The 17,711-nt window shown below is 40.2% G+C and overlaps 1 protein-coding gene across 2 annotated transcripts; it reads left to right on the forward strand.

Moving 5' to 3' along the window:
* The first annotated feature begins 406 nt into the window (after window positions 1-406).
* Window positions 407-13,904, forward strand: ELF5 (E74 like ETS transcription factor 5). 2 transcript variants are annotated; one of them, XM_015863606.2, is made up of 7 exons: window positions 407-507; window positions 3,643-3,769; window positions 9,302-9,535; window positions 10,360-10,410; window positions 10,696-10,842; window positions 11,963-12,158; window positions 12,729-13,904. In XM_015863606.2, the coding sequence occupies exons 2-7, from the start codon at window positions 3,646-3,648 to the stop codon at window positions 12,823-12,825; spliced, it is 849 nt and encodes a 282-aa protein (XP_015719092.1). In that variant the 5' UTR covers window positions 407-507; window positions 3,643-3,645; the 3' UTR covers window positions 12,826-13,904. The 2 variants fall into 2 exon arrangements, with proteins under 2 accessions (XP_015719092.1, XP_015719093.1); XM_015863607.2 differs by lacking the exon at window positions 407-507 and adding an exon at window positions 853-1,562.
* Window positions 13,905-17,711: the final 3,807 nt, after the last annotated feature.

Below are 17,711 nucleotides of genomic sequence, written 5' to 3' on the forward strand. Positions count from 1 at the left end.
TTCACCAGTCATTTTCCTGGTCTTTGTCAGAAGTGGTGAGAATGCCACTTCTCTAGGCTTCAAGTTCTCTGAATATAATGCAGTAGCCATTCTTAAATACTAAGGCTGTAAAAGAGAGAGTGAAAATGCCACCTCAGTTCAAGTGCTTAAACACTCAGGGTTTGCCTAAGGTGGTCCAAGAGTCAGGCTTACATAAATCAACACTTTTTAGAGGAGGAGAAGAAAACAATGCAGGATAAAGGTAAACTTTCTGCACTTGAGAATGTTTCTCCCCCGTTCCCTCAGCTGTGTTATACTATATATTATCACTGTCATCAAAAGGGGTGTGTGTAAGAACTTGAAAAACCAAACGAACCTGTCTGCAAGGTGTTCCGTATATCACAGTCCCACAGGTGGCTTTATTTCCAAGCACCGGGTTGCGCTGCTGCTGACGCCTCCTGCTCCCCCTGGCTCCCAAGACTGCTTCTGGATTTAGCTGCAGCATCAGGACTAAGCGCCCGCCTGCAAGTAAGCTCCATTTCTTTCTTGAAGTCGCTGTTTTCGAAAGAGCTGTTGGCTGCCAAGGTGCTTTAGCTGTGATGGTTTGTCAGGCACTCAGCTGATGTGGTGCCTGTCACTCTTACTGCGCATCACCTCCTCTCTTTAATGATAAACAATTGATTTTGGTTTAATGAATTAATAGAGGAGGACTTCAACAGATGCTTTTTAATAAATTAACATTCTAGGCCTGTCTCATTAAATCAGAAGAGAAAGTTTGCAGTGTGACAGCTAATTAATTGCTTCTTCCAACCAGCCACCAGCTGGGATAAAGCCAATATTGTAAAGCTCTCCTTTTGTTTAAACAAGTGACTGCCTCTTCCTCTTTCTGTTTCCCCAAAGTGGATTTAAGTGGATACCCATGTGTGTATCTAAGCAGCACTGGCTAACAGTGAAATGCTGTTTGACCTGACCCAAACCAGCATCCTGTTTGCATGATGTATTTGAAAAGAGATTACCTTTGTTAGTAATGTTAAGAATTAACATTATTTTATGGAGCATACATAGCTCTGTATAGGTGCGACAGTATAAGCTGTGTATGAGTAAAACAGGATTTTTCCTTCCTAAATGGGTTTTGCTGCCTGTCACAGCACACGGCCAAGCTGTTGGATGTGGAGCTGGCAGCTCTGCCCCATAACTGGGAGAAGAGGCCCAGTCCTCAGCAGGGGCTGAAGCTGCCCTTCCTCTCACAGAATTAATTTCCCAGCTTGGATAAATAGTTTTCTTCACAGGGAACTACAAAATCAAGCATGTGACTCATTCAGAACTTTTCTAAAACCAATGGCTTTGGCTCTGTTTCGGATCATACTTTGCTCTCTCTAGTTCATCCATCATCCCAGGTATCACTCCACCTTGTGCAAATCTACTTTCCATCTTGGGAAAAATCATCATGAAAATTCACAAGCCAGGCAGTGAATCCACTAATCTGTCATTAATGTTTGGATAGCGATGATGAAAATGATAACCACATCCTTCTCTCTGGGTTAAGTCTTACCCAGATGGAGAAATAATTATCATCTTCAAAGGTAACATATTCTTTTGTCTAAGCCATTACTATTTTCAGCTGGTTTTTTTTGTTTGTTTTTGTGGTTTTTTTTTTCCTACTAAAAGCACTGGACTAAAAAAATTCAACCAAGAAATAGTTTTTATTGTAAAGAGGATGTATCGGCCTCACCTTCCTCTCACATCTTTTCCATTTGTATTTCTAGCAAACTTGTGAAACTGTCAGATAGAAATTATTTTCTACTGTCAAGCAAAAGAAATATACAGTGAAATGCTCTCCATGATGAATTTTAGGGGAAAATTGTCTCGAGAAGGACTGGGGTTTCATTCCAGATACTTCTGTCTTTGTGTGAAATCTTACTTATGTGCAGACAGATGTCAAGGGTGGGGGAGATGCTTTGCCAGGTAAGCCTAGCAATCACTCTTAAGGCACATTTCTCCAATTACCTGCAGAGATATTGTATTTGCTATACCAAAACTGAGTTGGCTTTGGGGGGTTTCTTCCTGCCTGTCGGGTTGGTACCACAATGTATTCACAGCCAGATGATCATTGTACCTTTTGGGGATGACTGTCACAGGAAAATAGGGCGAGCTGTCTGCCAAGGGAATGGTCAGGAACATCACTGTCACTGCATGTGTCCTGTACACCTGTTTCTTTCCTATATCTCCAGTTTAGCAGTACTAAACTGGAATCACCTACTGCACAGATGGAGGTACTTCTCTAGCACTGTCCTGTCATTACTGAAGTGAGTTAGCAGTAACTCGTAGTTCTCCCTGCCTTCTTCCCTGTTCCATGAGCTCCCATTCAGCTCTTCTGCGTGTGCCTGTCCTGCCACCCCTTGGTGATAAGTGAGTGGTGAAATTCTGCGGCAGTTTACAACAATCAAACAAATAAATAAATAATCCCACTCAGAAAAATCTGAGTAAGCATTTTGAGCTCATTTCTGTTTGGATATTGTTGCACAGCCACTCAGATAGAAAAAAAAAAGCCACTGTTTTGGCATTCAAAATGGTTGGTAAACAAGTATAACATTAGGGGCCACTCAGTCAGAGGAATAAAAGAGCTCTGTTGGGACCAACACTAGTTCTGAAAGGCAGAGGCAGCTTAGGTCTGAAGGAAAGGATTGAATTGTCAGGAGCAGTTGTTTCTATAATCTGGAAGGCAAGAGCTTAAATCAGGTCCATTTTTGTCTTCACAGCAGTTATTCTATGGAACAATTTCTGTGTTTCCCAAAGAGGAAACTAGGACATAAAGCACTGTGTGTTTAAAATCCACTTTGTAATTTCCTTCAATCCTTCCAATCCATCACCTTTCCTACTGCATGTGGGAAACTGTGGGGGTTTGGATTTTGTGAGCCTTGGCCATGATGAAAAGTGAGTTGCATGTGTGTGTACTCATGTATATGTATGTGGCATAGGCATAAAAGGGTGGGATGGACCACAAATTCTCTTCTCTGTGCCAACTTTAGTTTCTACCATAAATCACGTTTTCACCAACCACTACAGTTTCATTGAAATATCACCAGTTCTCAGCTACTTTATACTGCAGTCATCTCATTTTCAGTGCAAGAAGCCTCTTCCTTGAAGCATGAAACATCTGAAATAGTTCCCCAATTCTCTACATAAATTATTAGTTTTTAGCCTGGCTGACATTTATGGCAGTATCTCATAGACACGGTGAACATCCTTATGGCCCATCTGATGTTTTCTCATACACAGGGGCTTTTTTACCACCTATATCATATAATCAGTGTCAAACTCATCTACATGTTTCTAATTATTTTATGATTTATGTAATTGTTTGTTTGTCACTCTTATTTTTGTATGCATGCATTGCATCTTCAAATCCCTAGAAATGTGTCATTGCAATCATTTTGACTGCAAGTCTACCTGTGGTGCTTTCATCAGCTGCGTTGCTCCTAAATGTCTTACTTCACTGCAGTTTTCAAAAGAACATCATTAGCTTCAATTGAAGTTTATGTGGTGGCCATTGGTGCATCACAGATCAATGCATTCACAGCAAGGAAATAATGCCAGTCTAACTTAAAAATTATACTCTTAATATTACCTTTTTATCTTCAACTAATGTATTGCTGTCTCAAGGTGATGCTGGATTCAGTAACACCCAGCACGTTGCTGTCAAACACAATGGTTTGTGATCCGCTGATGTCTTGGACAGAGATATTTGGGCCAACTGAAGATGACTATCCCACCTGTGACCATCAGACAGGTATGTAGATAGAAACTGAAATTAAGAAGAATGTGCATTTTCAATAACTCAAGGTTAATTTCAGTTTAATTTAGTTCAAGATAAACTGAGTGGCAAACAGGCTGAGCCCACTCTTGTACCTTTGTCTTTTCTTAGAATCATAGAATGGCCTGGGTTGAAAAGGACCATAATAAGCATCCAGTTTCAAGCCCTTTGCTATATGCAGGGGACCTTTTCTGGTCCAATTAACTTTCTCAAGCATATTGCTAGCTTATCAAGGTGCACAGAAAGAGTGGTGTTTTCCCCTCATTTGGCAAGGTGATACATATAATGCAAGAACGAACTCACAAAGGAAAGTGCAGTTAACAAAGAGAGAAAGGCAGCAGTAGCCTCAGATTCTTGACTCCTTGTTTATCCCATCTGCCTAGAGTGCAGAATTTGTCCCTGAGATCACTTCCACTGTACAGAACTTCGGCCATATACTGGGCCAATTATTTGTGATGAATGTCAATGACCAGATCACACACGTAGCTCCCAAAAACTGGGATTTCTAAAGCCAGTGGCGAACTGTGTGGGTCCAGAAACACATCACATTCTCCTCTGCAGATGTTAAGTGTGAAATTCTCTGACTGTGAACATGGAGACCCTGCACACCTCACATGGCTATCCCAGCTCTGAGAGGATTTCATTCTAAATCTTCTCCCTTCAAAACAGTGTAAATTCCTGAACAGTCTCTCTCTCTCTGAATCATCCAGTTTCTGTAAAGAAAGGTAACATAACCAAGTCACAATACTGAGCCAAACTTGTGGTGAGATCTGGGGAAGATTTATGGTTTCATGCATGATTTTTCTCTCATTAAGCTATTTTTGTCCTCTTAAATGAAAACAGTGTTGGCCTTATGGAAAAGTACTTTCCTGCTAAGGCATGGTTTGAGTAATAAGGAACAAAACTTTCCACACAGCTTCCGTTGGTGCTAATCCATGGCCTTTGAGGACTTAGTGTTTGTTTCTACATGGCTGAATTTGTCTGCTCAGTGTTTGTATGATATATGAGGTGGAATATAAATCTTACTTCAACTAAAAGGCCATTCTTTAAAGCCCTGCAGGAATTAAATTTTTACTTTTATATACATATATATAGCTTTAATAGTACTTTTCATTCCAACTTAGAAGAAACCTGTAGCAGTGGTACTGTGGGACATGGTTCAATGAGCAATATAGGTGGTAGGTGGATGATCTTAGAGGTCTTTTCCAACCTTTGTGTTTCGATGACTCTGTGAAGTAGTTCTGCTATCAGCAGATCAGCATTTGTTGAAGGCAGAGCAGCCCTTCTGAGGCATCTTGACAATTCCCAGCATTACAGCCATCTGTTCCTTGTTATCAGTGTGAGCTCTGCAACTCAACAGTTGCACGGCTATGAGCAAACCCAGCAGTGGGTGGACAGCAGTGTGGCAGTGATGATGAATCAAACTCTGCTTGTAGCTAAGTGCAAAGCTCTCTCCGCTCTAGAAGCAGAATTTTGTGCAACAATCAGGTCAGTCTCACTCTTGCCAGGCAAAGTTGAACAGAGGAAATAATTATCCTTTTCTGACCATGGTGGAAGCTACATTTCCTTGTTCACAAGTTTTTTATAGCTCAATTTCTGATGCTTTTAGGCTTCCTGTAAATGCCTCGTGGTTACAATCACTTCTTTCCCAAACGAAATTTAAACCAACCTGGTAGAACCTGTGAATTCTGTTCCTGTTTCCTTCCCTTCCTTCACAGTAGCCAAGTAGCATATTTAACATGTCTAGCTCAGAAAAAACAAAACCATCGCAGCAGTGCAGGAGCAGTCCTAGAGCAGCAATTCAAGGAGAACTTTGCTATGAAGGCAGAGGAGAATGTAGGTCTCTCCTGGTCACAGCAACGGGCTTCAGGGCTGTGATCCCAACACCTTCTGAAAACTTGTTTTGTATTTAATAGAAAAAAGAAAAGTGTAAGGTCAAGTTCAAAGGTATTCCAGATGGGAATGTGTATTATTATGCATAAATATATATAAAACATATGTATATATTCAGATGAACAATAGACAACAAGTCTGCCTGGAAAGAGTCAGGTGAAGATTACTGATTTAAAGCTATTACTAGACTTAGCTCCTGTTCCAGACAGAGCATTAGTAGTTTTATGTACAGGCTCAGATTAACACTTGTACCAGTCCAAGTCCAATAGTTTCCCTGAATGTATGAAATTGTTCCTGTAAATCTGATCACAGACTGGAGCGCAGCTCAGTGGGGCTTTCAGTCTGGGGCTCAATCTATCCTCATGTTCCTGTCAGAACTGCAAGGTTAGTCTGCCCTTACAGTTCCCACATCAGTCATCTTCATGTTCTTACATTTCCACTTCCTGGCAATCAGAACATACCAGGGTTTACATTTTGGAGGCATCTTTATTTATATACATGAAGTGGAGGAAGTTAAGATCTGTGACACTAAACTACTAAACTATTACATCATTTTCATTTATTGTCCTCATTTTCCATCACTGAGAGCTGGAAAATAATACAGAAGCATTAATAGTGGAGAAATAATACAGAAAATGTATGGAAATTCTGTCTCTAAAAATCAAAACATTATGTTTAGATGAAATACATCTTTTCCAACTGACAAGAGGTGGGCCAAAAGGTACATGCATGGGCTGTCTGTCTGGCATTACATAAGCTGGGCTATGTATAAGCAGACAATATTGCATCCACCCAGATTTGCTATGGCTGATGGAAGTATTCTCCCCAATTGAAAGCACATATGCAACATTGGATTGCCATTGCCATGCAGAAACCAGTGCATCCCAGGAAAACCTGGACAGCTGTCTTTCCTTGGCCTGCATTGCTGACCCTACCTGGGACTTCATGGCTTCCTCACCTTTGCTTTTCACTACAGATAAAGCCGCATCCCCTGCAAAGCAGGAGGCTCATTTTCGTGGTGCAGTATTAGCTGGAGGACATGAACCAGGCCTGTTGACTGAAACAACAGTTGCAGCCCAGTGGGATTATGCCTTCAAATGACATTTCCCAAGGGCTGGCTACTGGATGGCATAAAAGGGTTTAAGATATTCAGGTTTCAGGAGAGGTCTAGCAAGACAATTAGTGAAATAGAAGAGGTAGTGGAAATCATCTAAAACAAGTGGAAAGGGCAACAGCTCCATTGGGGCTCTCTTCTCTGCTCTCAGCTGTCCACCATCCTCCTCCCAAGTGACCTTTTCATAGCTTTAGGCACACTACTGCCCTGCCACAGGGAGCTTCCTGCCCCCAGCTCCTGCCAGGTGCCTTCTTGCCTTATGCTTTTGGAACAGTGCTCTGAAATTGTGCCTGACCTTTTCTTTTTCTCTAAAAGAAGACCTGAAATCCTTTGGCAGAGCATTTGGCTTCAGCTGATCTTTTCTTCCAGCAGCATGTTTGAAGTGGCACAGTACCTCAGTCACGTCTATCGCCTGGAAGAAGGGGAAGCTCCCCTGCTTGTCTAACCCAGATATAAGAACTAAAAGGCAAGAGCACATGCAAATGCTACACCTCAGTGTCAGCACATTTTGAACACTCATCATGTACATTAACATGGGGCCTTGGAATATTCAAAAAATAAATATAAAAAAATCTGGGCCTTTCCAAAGCCAAAGCAAACAAGGAAACCAGACCGGATGAGTGCTGGTCCATGAAAGAAACATGCTGTGACATTTGTACTGCCTGCGAAGCTGATATTTATCACTGTCAAGTCAAATTTTCAAGACCAAGGGCCAAAACAATATGAGATAATTCACTGTACCCATGGAAGGACAGAAAACTCACAAGGCAGCTCAGGAAACATGGGTCTGGATGTATGCCCGATCCCATGGAAAGGCCCCTCCACAGTCAGTCTGTCTAGCTGGGGACTTGGGGATGCTCCAGCTTTCCTAAGGGGGCTGGAGGCTGTTGGCACAAGATTAAATAAAAATAGTGTGCCTGGTCCAAAAGAGATCGATTCAGCATTCTGCTTTTCTTCAGCAGCCTCTAAAGCTGAGATTCCTGTAGTGCTCAAGCCTAGTATTAAAGCAATTTTTTTTTCCTGGCAGAAGCCCTGTGAGCCCAGTGTTTCAAGCACTCCCATTCCCCCCAAGGAAACCTCCAGACTCTGACATAGCCAGGTGTATGCCGTCTGCAGGGCTGAGAGCAGCCAACCCAATGTCAGGCTCACTAGATTTCCCTTTTAAATCAGGAGCTGAATAAAATCTCAGATTCAAATATCCTTAAGCAATGGGGCCCAAAAGCTAGACCCAGATCTTCTGCCCACCTCTTTGCTTTATGGGGATGTCACAGCAGAGATTCAGTATTACATTAATTCTGTATGTGCATACAGATGAAGATATTTATAGCCTGGGAATGATTCATGAAAGCAACCACAAATTCCCCTGTAACTTTAGGACTTCTAATTAGAAGTATTAATTATTTAACAGAAGCCCACGTAGAATGTGAGATCCATATTTCAGTTATTCTGTCACAATTTCAAGCCCTTGGAATTCATTTTACTGTGGAAACTCACCCAGACTATTTGCATCATTTTGCACTCAGAGCTGGTTGTCTAGACAAATGACAGCTACAATTCACTTTGCTCACGGTGCTATCATAACCTAATTTGAATTGCCATTTAATGTAAGCAGTACCTAAAATCAGATGTTTGGGATTCATTTGAAAATATAATAGTAAAAATTGGATGACCAGACTGAGATGGTGGGAAATATAAGTCAAGAATACAACACTGCTAGATCTGAAAATAAATGAAATCATTTCTGATTATATGATACTACTCTCATTCATGTGCTACATTGTTGCACATGAATGAGAATGAGGGTAGTATCATGTAATGTTGCTTCTTTGTTACATGTTTCTACTTTGTTATTTACTCTTAAGCCACTCCAGGAATATAATAAATGATTCAGATAGATTATCAAAGCCAAATAATATAAGTATTAAAAGAAATTTATTATTTAATATTAATATTAAATATATTTAATTTATTTATAATTTAATATTTTTTATATATATATATATATATATATATATATAATAAGTTTCTAATGTAACAGAAAGTATTTCCATTTATAACACTAATATCATTTTAGATGAAAATTAATGGCATTTACCCAACTGCCGCAGATATAACTGGAAGAGAGTATGTCAGGTTATTTCAGCTTGGGAACTCATTTCTCATTGTTACCACATAGTGCTAAGTTCGTACACATTCTCTAACTTTCTTTTACTTTTTAAAAATCTATTTCTATAGTTTTGAGAGATATGTTGTCTTTTGTGCATGTAAGCAGTTTCTCTCAGTAGGTCTAAGAGAATTAGCATTCATATTTGAGTGGCAACAGCAGTAAGTGAAATGTAGAAGGCAGGGCCTGGTGTTTTCTAAAAGAATAAGGAAGGAAGTCTGCAGCCATAACAGAAGAAAGAAGAGGGATCAGTTTTGCTTGGGATGTGGTTATTAAAATGAAGAGCACAATGAGCTTTGCATCACAGTGTTTCTCTTTCTTGCCCAATATGTTACAGATTCTGATTCTTTCTGGACTTCTATCCACCCAGAGCACTGGAGTAAGCACAACGTCTGCGAATGGTTGCAGTTCTGCTGTGATCAGTACAAGCTAGATGCCAACTGCATTTCCTTTTCCCATTTTAATATCAGTGGCTTACAGCTGTGCAACATGACCCAGGAAGAGTTCCTGGATGCTGCAGGCATTTGTGGTGAATACTTGTATTTCATCTTACAGAACATCAGGATGCACGGTAAGTGTTCCAGAAACCAAATGCAAAACAGAAAGCAGTGCTTTTTGTGTGAAGTTTTTGCTAGAGGAAACTGTGGGATTCGTGCTGAAGAACAGCAGAACAGATCTGGTTACATCCAGACTAGATACAGAGAGACATAACACACAGTTATTCCTGTAACCCAACATAGTGAAGGCTGCTCTTCTTCTCAGAAAGTAGACCAGTTTTGTTTGATGAAGTTATGAGAGCTGACGCACAACAGCTGAGTATAAGTTAAATACAACAGATCATGCCCATCCACCCTATGCATTGCCCAAGGCCTGTGAGGAAAAGCCACGTAGACAGTCCAGTAACGACGCTGCCACTACACAGCAGGCAATGCACCCAACTGCACCTTTACAAGCAGGCCCAAGTCTATCATTTTCTTACTTTGTGTGCCGGACTGCTCATCATGGATTAAGTTTCCTGAATGCAGCTCAGTATGTGCAAAGAATTCATTTATATGCTGGGAAAGTAATGACTCCTTTAACAAGGTGACAGAAACCTGCTAACGCAGGGTTCCAGCCCTGCGCACATCTTGTTTCCAGCAGTAGAGGAGATCATTAAGTAGGAGCAGTTTTCAAGAGACTGTATGAGGAAGGAGTGATCTAAGCAGAAAAGTAGTGAGCTTTAGAGAGAGAAGCAGATACACATGAGTAGATGTGACGCAAAGGCTAAGGAAAGTGGAGGATAAAAGCAGATCAAGAAGTGCAAATAAGAAATCTTTGAAAAATTATTTCACTGATTTCAGTAGATACTCTTCTGAAGAAAAGCACTGAATGCTGGCTTGTGCTTTTCCCTCACAGGCACATCCTTTTTTACAGACTTAGAAGAAACAAAGTTATCCAACAAGGACTGTAAGTAAACATACTCATATACACTAATTTGCATTCAATGGAAAACGCATTTCACAGAAGCTCTCCTATTTTGTTACTTTTATCCCTCTACTATTTACCTCATGAAATGAATTTGTAGGTCTTCACTGTTAATTGCTTTCATGAGGCTTTACCAGTCCCCCTTCTGCTAGCCCCACGGTTGTGTTAATTATTCACTAGTGCTTAACTTTGTGCAGGAGTTTTATTAAAGAGATAAAGTTGTAGCTCATACCCTCTTTGACTTAATGTTGCATGGCGTTTGCATAGGTGACCTTTTGACCAAGTTGCCACCAGACTCAGGAGTTCCTTCTTCACTTCTCACGTTATTCTGCAGTTCAGTCCCAGTGCGTGATAAGGCATGCATGAGGGCAGGTGGCATCAGCAGCCAAGAATGTCACAGTCATGGTAGAACAAGTAAGTACGTATCTGAAACTCAAAACTCAAGATTACACAGCCTGAGTTGTTCTAACTATCCAGCTCAATGTGGTTATCAAAAGAAACCTTAATGATACCACAAATAAATAAGATTTCATTAAGGTTTGGCTTTTAAGCATTGCCAGCTCTCATGATTTTATCATGAGACTTGAGGTACTTGGCATTTTTCTTAAAGCCACGTTTCTTTTTCTATTTACATGTTTAAAGTGCTTCTAGCCATCTAGCAGCTGAATGGCTGGAAAACAATCTGAAAATAACATAAAGATTAGAAATGCAGAGAACCAAATAAGAAACCTCAAATATTATTATGACTTTCCTTACTCTTATGTTGCTCTCAGGACTTTGGAGTGGGCTGACTCATTATTTTAAAATTCTTGGGGTCAACATTGGGATTCAACATTCATTCATATGTCAGTGAATTAACATCCAACTAATTAGATATTAGGACAAATTTCTTCTCTGAAAGAGTCGTCAGGCAGTGGCACAGACTGCTCAGGAAGGTGGCTGAGTCACCATCCCAGGAGGTGTTCAAGAAAAGCTTAGATGTTGTAGAAAGGGACATTATTTAGTAGGTTTTTGTTAGTTTGTTTTTAACTAGAATCCCATTATCTGTTGGACATCTGATGCAAAAAACCACACCTCTGAGCTAAGTTAAACAATAGGAAAAGAAATAGTCTACCAGTGCTGGGAAACTGGCACTGATAATCTCATTTTTAGCCAACCCAGTCTTTGTTATTATTTGTCCCTTGAAGCAGTTGACAAGAACAATAAAAATTCTTCAGAAGAACCAATTTAAACCCAGTGTTAAAAGGTCATCAATGATAAGTGGGACAGAACCGATGAATGAAATAAATAAAGCTGTGCTACAGTAAAATTCCTGGAGCCAAAAACAGATTCTAGCACCACAGATATTTGTAAAGCCCTTAACTGATATTTTCTGGAACACTTTTCCATTTATAGAGGGACAAGGCACAAACATTTTGAAAGCTGAATTAAGTGTAAGCAGACAGTGAGAATAACCAACTGGTGATAAGATATAAGTACAATTCTGCCTGAGTAATAAAACATCTGCTGCAAAGCTGTCTTCTTCCTGTTCAAGACCTGCAGAGTTCACATTTGTGGGAATTCGTAAGAGACCTCCTCCTTTCTCCTGAAGAAAACAGTGGCATTCTGGAATGGGAGGACAGGGGACAAGGCATTTTTCGGGTTGTCAAATCAGAAGCTCTGGCAAAGATGTGGGGACAAAGGAAGAAAAATGACAGAATGACATATGAAAAATTGAGCAGAGCACTTCGGTGAGTTAACTGGTGGAAGGGTCCCTCACCTCACTTGACTTCTGCCTCAACATCCACTTCTTATCACTATCCTGAAAACTTACATTGGGCAGACAGGGATTGGTACTTCCTCTTTATTCTATAGGCTACAAGAGAGCACTCAGTCTCCTTTGTTTCGAATAGGACCATAGGGTTAGATGTAAAGTGGTGCAACCAACTCTACTGATTGCAACAAAGCTATCACACTAACCTGGCTGAGTACCTGGACTATACCTGCAAAATGACCCTTTTTAGTAACATAGGCAGTTTCTGCTGAACTGTGGTAATCTTAGTTAAAAATAAAACTGACAAAAAGGCTTAGTATTCCTTGTAACTTTCCAACAGTGGGAGGTATAATCCAAGGTACTTGGGAAAGCTGAAAGCTCTTTTAAGTCACAACAAAGCCATTTAATGGGAAGGAAGACTGGAAAGAGAACACTGACTCCCACTCTATTCTCTGGCTGCAATGTCTATGTAAAACACTCCTGTAATCTGAGTTCTATGACTACTTGCTCCATTGTTTGTTTTTTTGTTTGTTTGTTTTCCCTGCAGATACTATTATAAAACAGGCATTTTGGAACGAGTGGACAGAAGGCTGGTGTACAAGTTTGGGAAGAATGCCCACGGGTGGCAAGAGAACAAGATATGAACTGCTCGGTGCTTCCACACATGCTCGGCACAAAACACGCCATAATCTGGATGGTCCAGCTGCAGTGGACACTCAAGAGAGAGGTTTTCCCCTCCCTTCTTCCCCTCAGCCCATCTGGATGAATTCACTGGAGTCTGCTTCAAGAGACAGGCTACAGCATCAAAAAAAAGCACTTGAATTTTGGAGCCATTTTTGCCTTTGTGCTTTCTGCCAAGCACTGTCTGCTAGCAAAGCCTTTAGGAATATCTTTACCTGCTGCTCAAGTGACAATTAAATCCTGCCTGTCTCCCTGTCTCAGCCAATATGGTCACTGAGCAGTATGAAATTCCTCCCTGTTCTGCTGCCATCTATAGGGGAATATTTAGAGACATTTCCCAGTTATGTTATGGTTTTCTAAAGAATGTAGAAAAGCTTCTTTTCCATTTGATGAGAAAAACACTCTTCTGATCCATTCCATTCTAAACCACTGTATTTCTCAGATATGCCAGAAATCCACATGTTATCTAAAACACAGTCTACTCTCCTCTATGGGCCTGGATTTAATATGTCCAGTCAACCTAGTTGATGAAAGAATCAAACTCAATTCTGAAGTATATGTATCAAGCAATTACCACCTTTAGCTACTAATTCCAACTGTGCAAAGATGTAGAATGACACACATTTGATGTATTTGTTTTGTTGTTGTTGTTTTTTTTTTTCTTTTCATGAAGGCAAATTCAAGTTGCTTCTGCATTTGGAAGAAGCAGTTCTGGATGGGGTACAAGAATTTGCTGAAGTAGATTAGTTTTGAAATGTAAATGAATATTTGTGGAGAGGTTTCTAAAGAGCTTTTGCCCACATCTATGCAGGCATCAGTCAAACACTTCAGAGCAGCTTACGACACAGTGTTGTACGTGTACCAATAAAATTAATGTGTGGTGCATGCCCTCAGCTGCTCCATAGATCAACCCTACAATAAGCAAATTTGTTAGACTGAAAGGCGGTATATGAAAAATCAGATGCGGTTTTTCAAAGTATCGTAACTATTCTGTAGTTTTACAAGGACTGCTTCTTCAACATAATAAATTAAAACTACAACTCTAAATGTATCAACTGCTTTAGGATTACCCTAAGTGGCATTGAGGGAGTTTCAGTGGTGTTCTAATCTTGTTTTCCAGTGGACAGCTCTGCACACATTACTCTGCATAATCCAAGTCCACCGAGGACTTCCTTAACCCTAAAACCTTTTTCTTACAACTCAGAAAAACATGGTATTATTTGCAATAGGAATTAGATTTTGTGGCAAGTGCCTGTTGGAAGAATTGCAATTATTGAACCAAGTGCTGATGCAGCAACCCCCATTATAGGTACCGCACTACGTGGGAATAGTGGGCAACAGCTGGGATTTAGGTTACTGACTTCAGAACTTAGATTATGCCCCAGCACTACCAATAGCCAGCAAAATTCACAGGAGAGATCACTACCAATGAGGTTTCTTCCAGAAATTACGCATATGTGTTTGGAAAGGCTCCGCTTTCTCCTATTTCACAGCCATTTGTTTGTTTTTATCTGTATAACAGCTACAGAGAATCTTTCTGGGAAATAAATTCCTTAGGGATATAAACACAGCATAAAGGGCATGCTGTGAAAAATACTCAACATTTACTGCAGCTGTCTGTTTCATAATACAGGAAAACAACTTGGCTGAAGGAAAAACCATCAGTCACAACCAAAGCAAGGCACTAAAGTTGACATAGAAACATATGACATATTGTCCATGACAAGATGTAGAACTGAGGGATGTAGATTGTCAAATATATCTAATACCTATGTAATTTAGGTAGCAAAATAAAGTACAGATATTCTGTTTAGACTTCTAATTAAAATAAAATAAAATAAAAAAAAGAAATCAAGCCTTCAAACTCATTAAAGCTAGCAGGAATTACCAACACTGCACCACCATTACCTGCAAAACACAGCCAGGTGGCCCTCTTGTGCCACATTCAAAGGAGATCGACAAGCCTTTAGGACCCAGTACAGTCATGAAGATTTACTGTAGAGATGTTCTTAAAATGTGAACAGTTAAATACCTCCTCTTAGGATTGTAGAGTTTCCTGCCCACTTCAACTTGTTGACAATGAATGTTGACACTGAATGAAGATGCATGCCTTTCTTCCTTTCAGGTTTCTATAACTCATACCAAAAGTTCCCAGAACCATTCCATGGCTCTTGTAGCCTGGGCCTGACCCACCACTTCCAAGTGTGGGCCAGGGCAGTGCCAGGAACCTCCGTGGGGCCAAGCCGAGGGTGAGACCCAGCCCTGACAGCTATGGGAACAGGGCCAGCAGGGACTGGGTAGCCACTGGGGCCTTGGTCAGGATCACCATGAGGGAAGTCAGGCAGGGATAGTCAACTCAAAAACATACAGCGGACTTCAGTTCTGCTATAAGAATGGAAATGCAGAAGAAAAAATAATTCTAAGCCAAAACTTTAATCCATCAACTCAGTCTCCTCCTTGAGCAGCCAATCCAGTTACAGCAAACACAGCAAAAAGCTATTTCCAGATATTGTTAACCACAAGTCTGAGCACACGGTGAAGAACCAGTTTGGAAGGGAGCAGCCTGTTTAAGCACAGTTTAGAAACAATCTGATAAAAATCTGAAAGCCTTAAAAAGGGTCAACTACTGTAAATTGTTAGCATTGTAACTCTAACTGCACTGACTTATCTAGGAAAAAACATTGCCCAGCTATTCCCTCATGCTCACAAATGCAGAATACAAACAGCAAGGCAATTTAATACACTTCTCCCAAGGTGGATAACACATCTAGAACTAAACCAGGACAGAAAAACGTACATTATTTTTCATACATTGCCTTCCTGTGCCACTGAAGTCATCAACGGGCAACAGAATCAAGATCCTAAATGGCCACACATGGAAACTGTTCACCTATAGACATTTACAATGCCAATTCAAATGCCTATTTTTCAAATCCCCAAAGAGATTGCAAAAGCCATTTTATTCAGAAAGAAATAAACCTTGCGCTACTGCTAAGGCTCTCACACAAAAAAAATACACCATCTTTTACAACCTGATGCCTATGTAGGACCATTATAAGCTGTGAAAAGGGAGCACCCTCTAAGGCAGGCACAAGCTCTGCACAGGATCATGGTACCTTCAGAAAGCATGTAATTCTGCACACCGTCTTTGTCACTTGAGATTACCTTGCAAAGCATCATTTAAGACGAATCACAGCTTTTCAAGTGAAATCCCGACTATCTGCATGAAATGACAGAATTTGTCACTCTCCAGCAACATCTGGGTTAAACCTGCATTCTACCTGGTATGGAGCAAAAATCAAAGCCAGACATCAGCCCTTCCACATGCCAGAAAGCACCTTACCCTATTTCAGCAACAAATAACATACATTTTACAATTGCAGCAAGGATTTCAGGCTGATTATGCCTCTAGACATCATATAAATGACGGAGTTCAGTTTCACCATTTAGGCATGATGATTCCCACCTCCACCTGCTTCTAGCACAGTGCAAATGCAGAGGACAGTGACTTTGTCATGAACCACAGCACTCACCAGTGCAAATTGGAAGAGCTTTAGCAAAGCTCTATCCTGCAAAAATCCTGCAAAGTCTTGACAGAACAGAAGCCTGATTATAAGTCAGCTACTTTCTGTCACAAATTGAATTATGTGCGTTGCATATTACTGCTTCAAGCTTGGAAAAATATTAGATTACTAAGCAGTAGCATGTTTGAAGGTTCACTCTAAAGGTTCAGAAGATGGCAAGTTTGAGCAGTCTGATCTTGAAGAATGTGCTTTGAAAGTTTTAACCTTGTCCTGCAGGAACAAAGTGCAAGAAGCAAATATGCTCTAGTTTTTAACATAAGATCCAGTTAAATCATCTTCAAGATGAGCTACAGAAGAATTACGAATGATTGCGTGGAACATTTCTTACTACATTTTCCCTAATACACAAGTTCTCATTAAACAAAAAGGGAAATCAAATGTCTAATTAAACTATTATTCATAATAATTATTATTTTTCCTTTGATCTATTATTAGTAAGCAAGGATACAACCTAATTATATTACCGTGAACATGTGCTGTCACTTCTTAGAATAAATATTTCTAAGCAAGATTTAATTCAGACTGAATTTTGAAGTTGGAGTGACATTTTCATACCGACAATTTTCCAAATACTTATTTCTTCTTATTTAAACAAAGCATTAAAGTCATTAAAAGAAAAAGCCTCAGAACTAAGTTGGTTGTTTATTCAGTGAAAATCCTGTAAGGGAAGATTTTCATTCACCCTGAGGAAACCTCTTCAGCACTATTTATTCCAAAGAGCTTGCACACAGGTGCTGATGCCAGGCAAATATTAGAAGAATTGTCATCTGAAATGCTAAGTGAAAACATCATGGGAACAGGAAGAAATTTTCTTTATCAGCTCCAAACACATTCTTGGTTGCTCTTCTATCTCAAGCCTTCTGTGCTATATGGTAGGTCAAAAAAGGAAAGTAGTGATGAACTTCATGCAGATCCAGCCGACCAGAATATCAGACCAAGAACAGGTTTTAGACATGGATGGTCTTTGGGGGCCATACGTTGATTTTAGCAAATCAAGTTGACATTTGCATGGAAGAGAGAACGAAGATGTACTCTATTTTTCTCAGCAGCATGCTCACTAGTAATCACAGATGCCAACATCCTACCTACAAACATGTAGCACCTGCAGATTCCCTTGGAGATCACTAGGACATTCAACGCATTTCCAGACCTACGAAAAAACTATCTCCATCCACATCCAAGGGGGTGGGGGGGGAAGGCACCAACTGTTTCTCCATCATATTCTGCAGCAAAAAGTGAAGCTCCTGAATGAGATGTGTGAGTAA

The sequence above is a fragment of the Coturnix japonica genome, chromosome 5 (genome assembly GCF_001577835.2).
Source record: "Coturnix japonica isolate 7356 chromosome 5, Coturnix japonica 2.1, whole genome shotgun sequence".
NCBI lineage: Eukaryota > Metazoa > Chordata > Aves > Galliformes > Phasianidae > Coturnix > Coturnix japonica.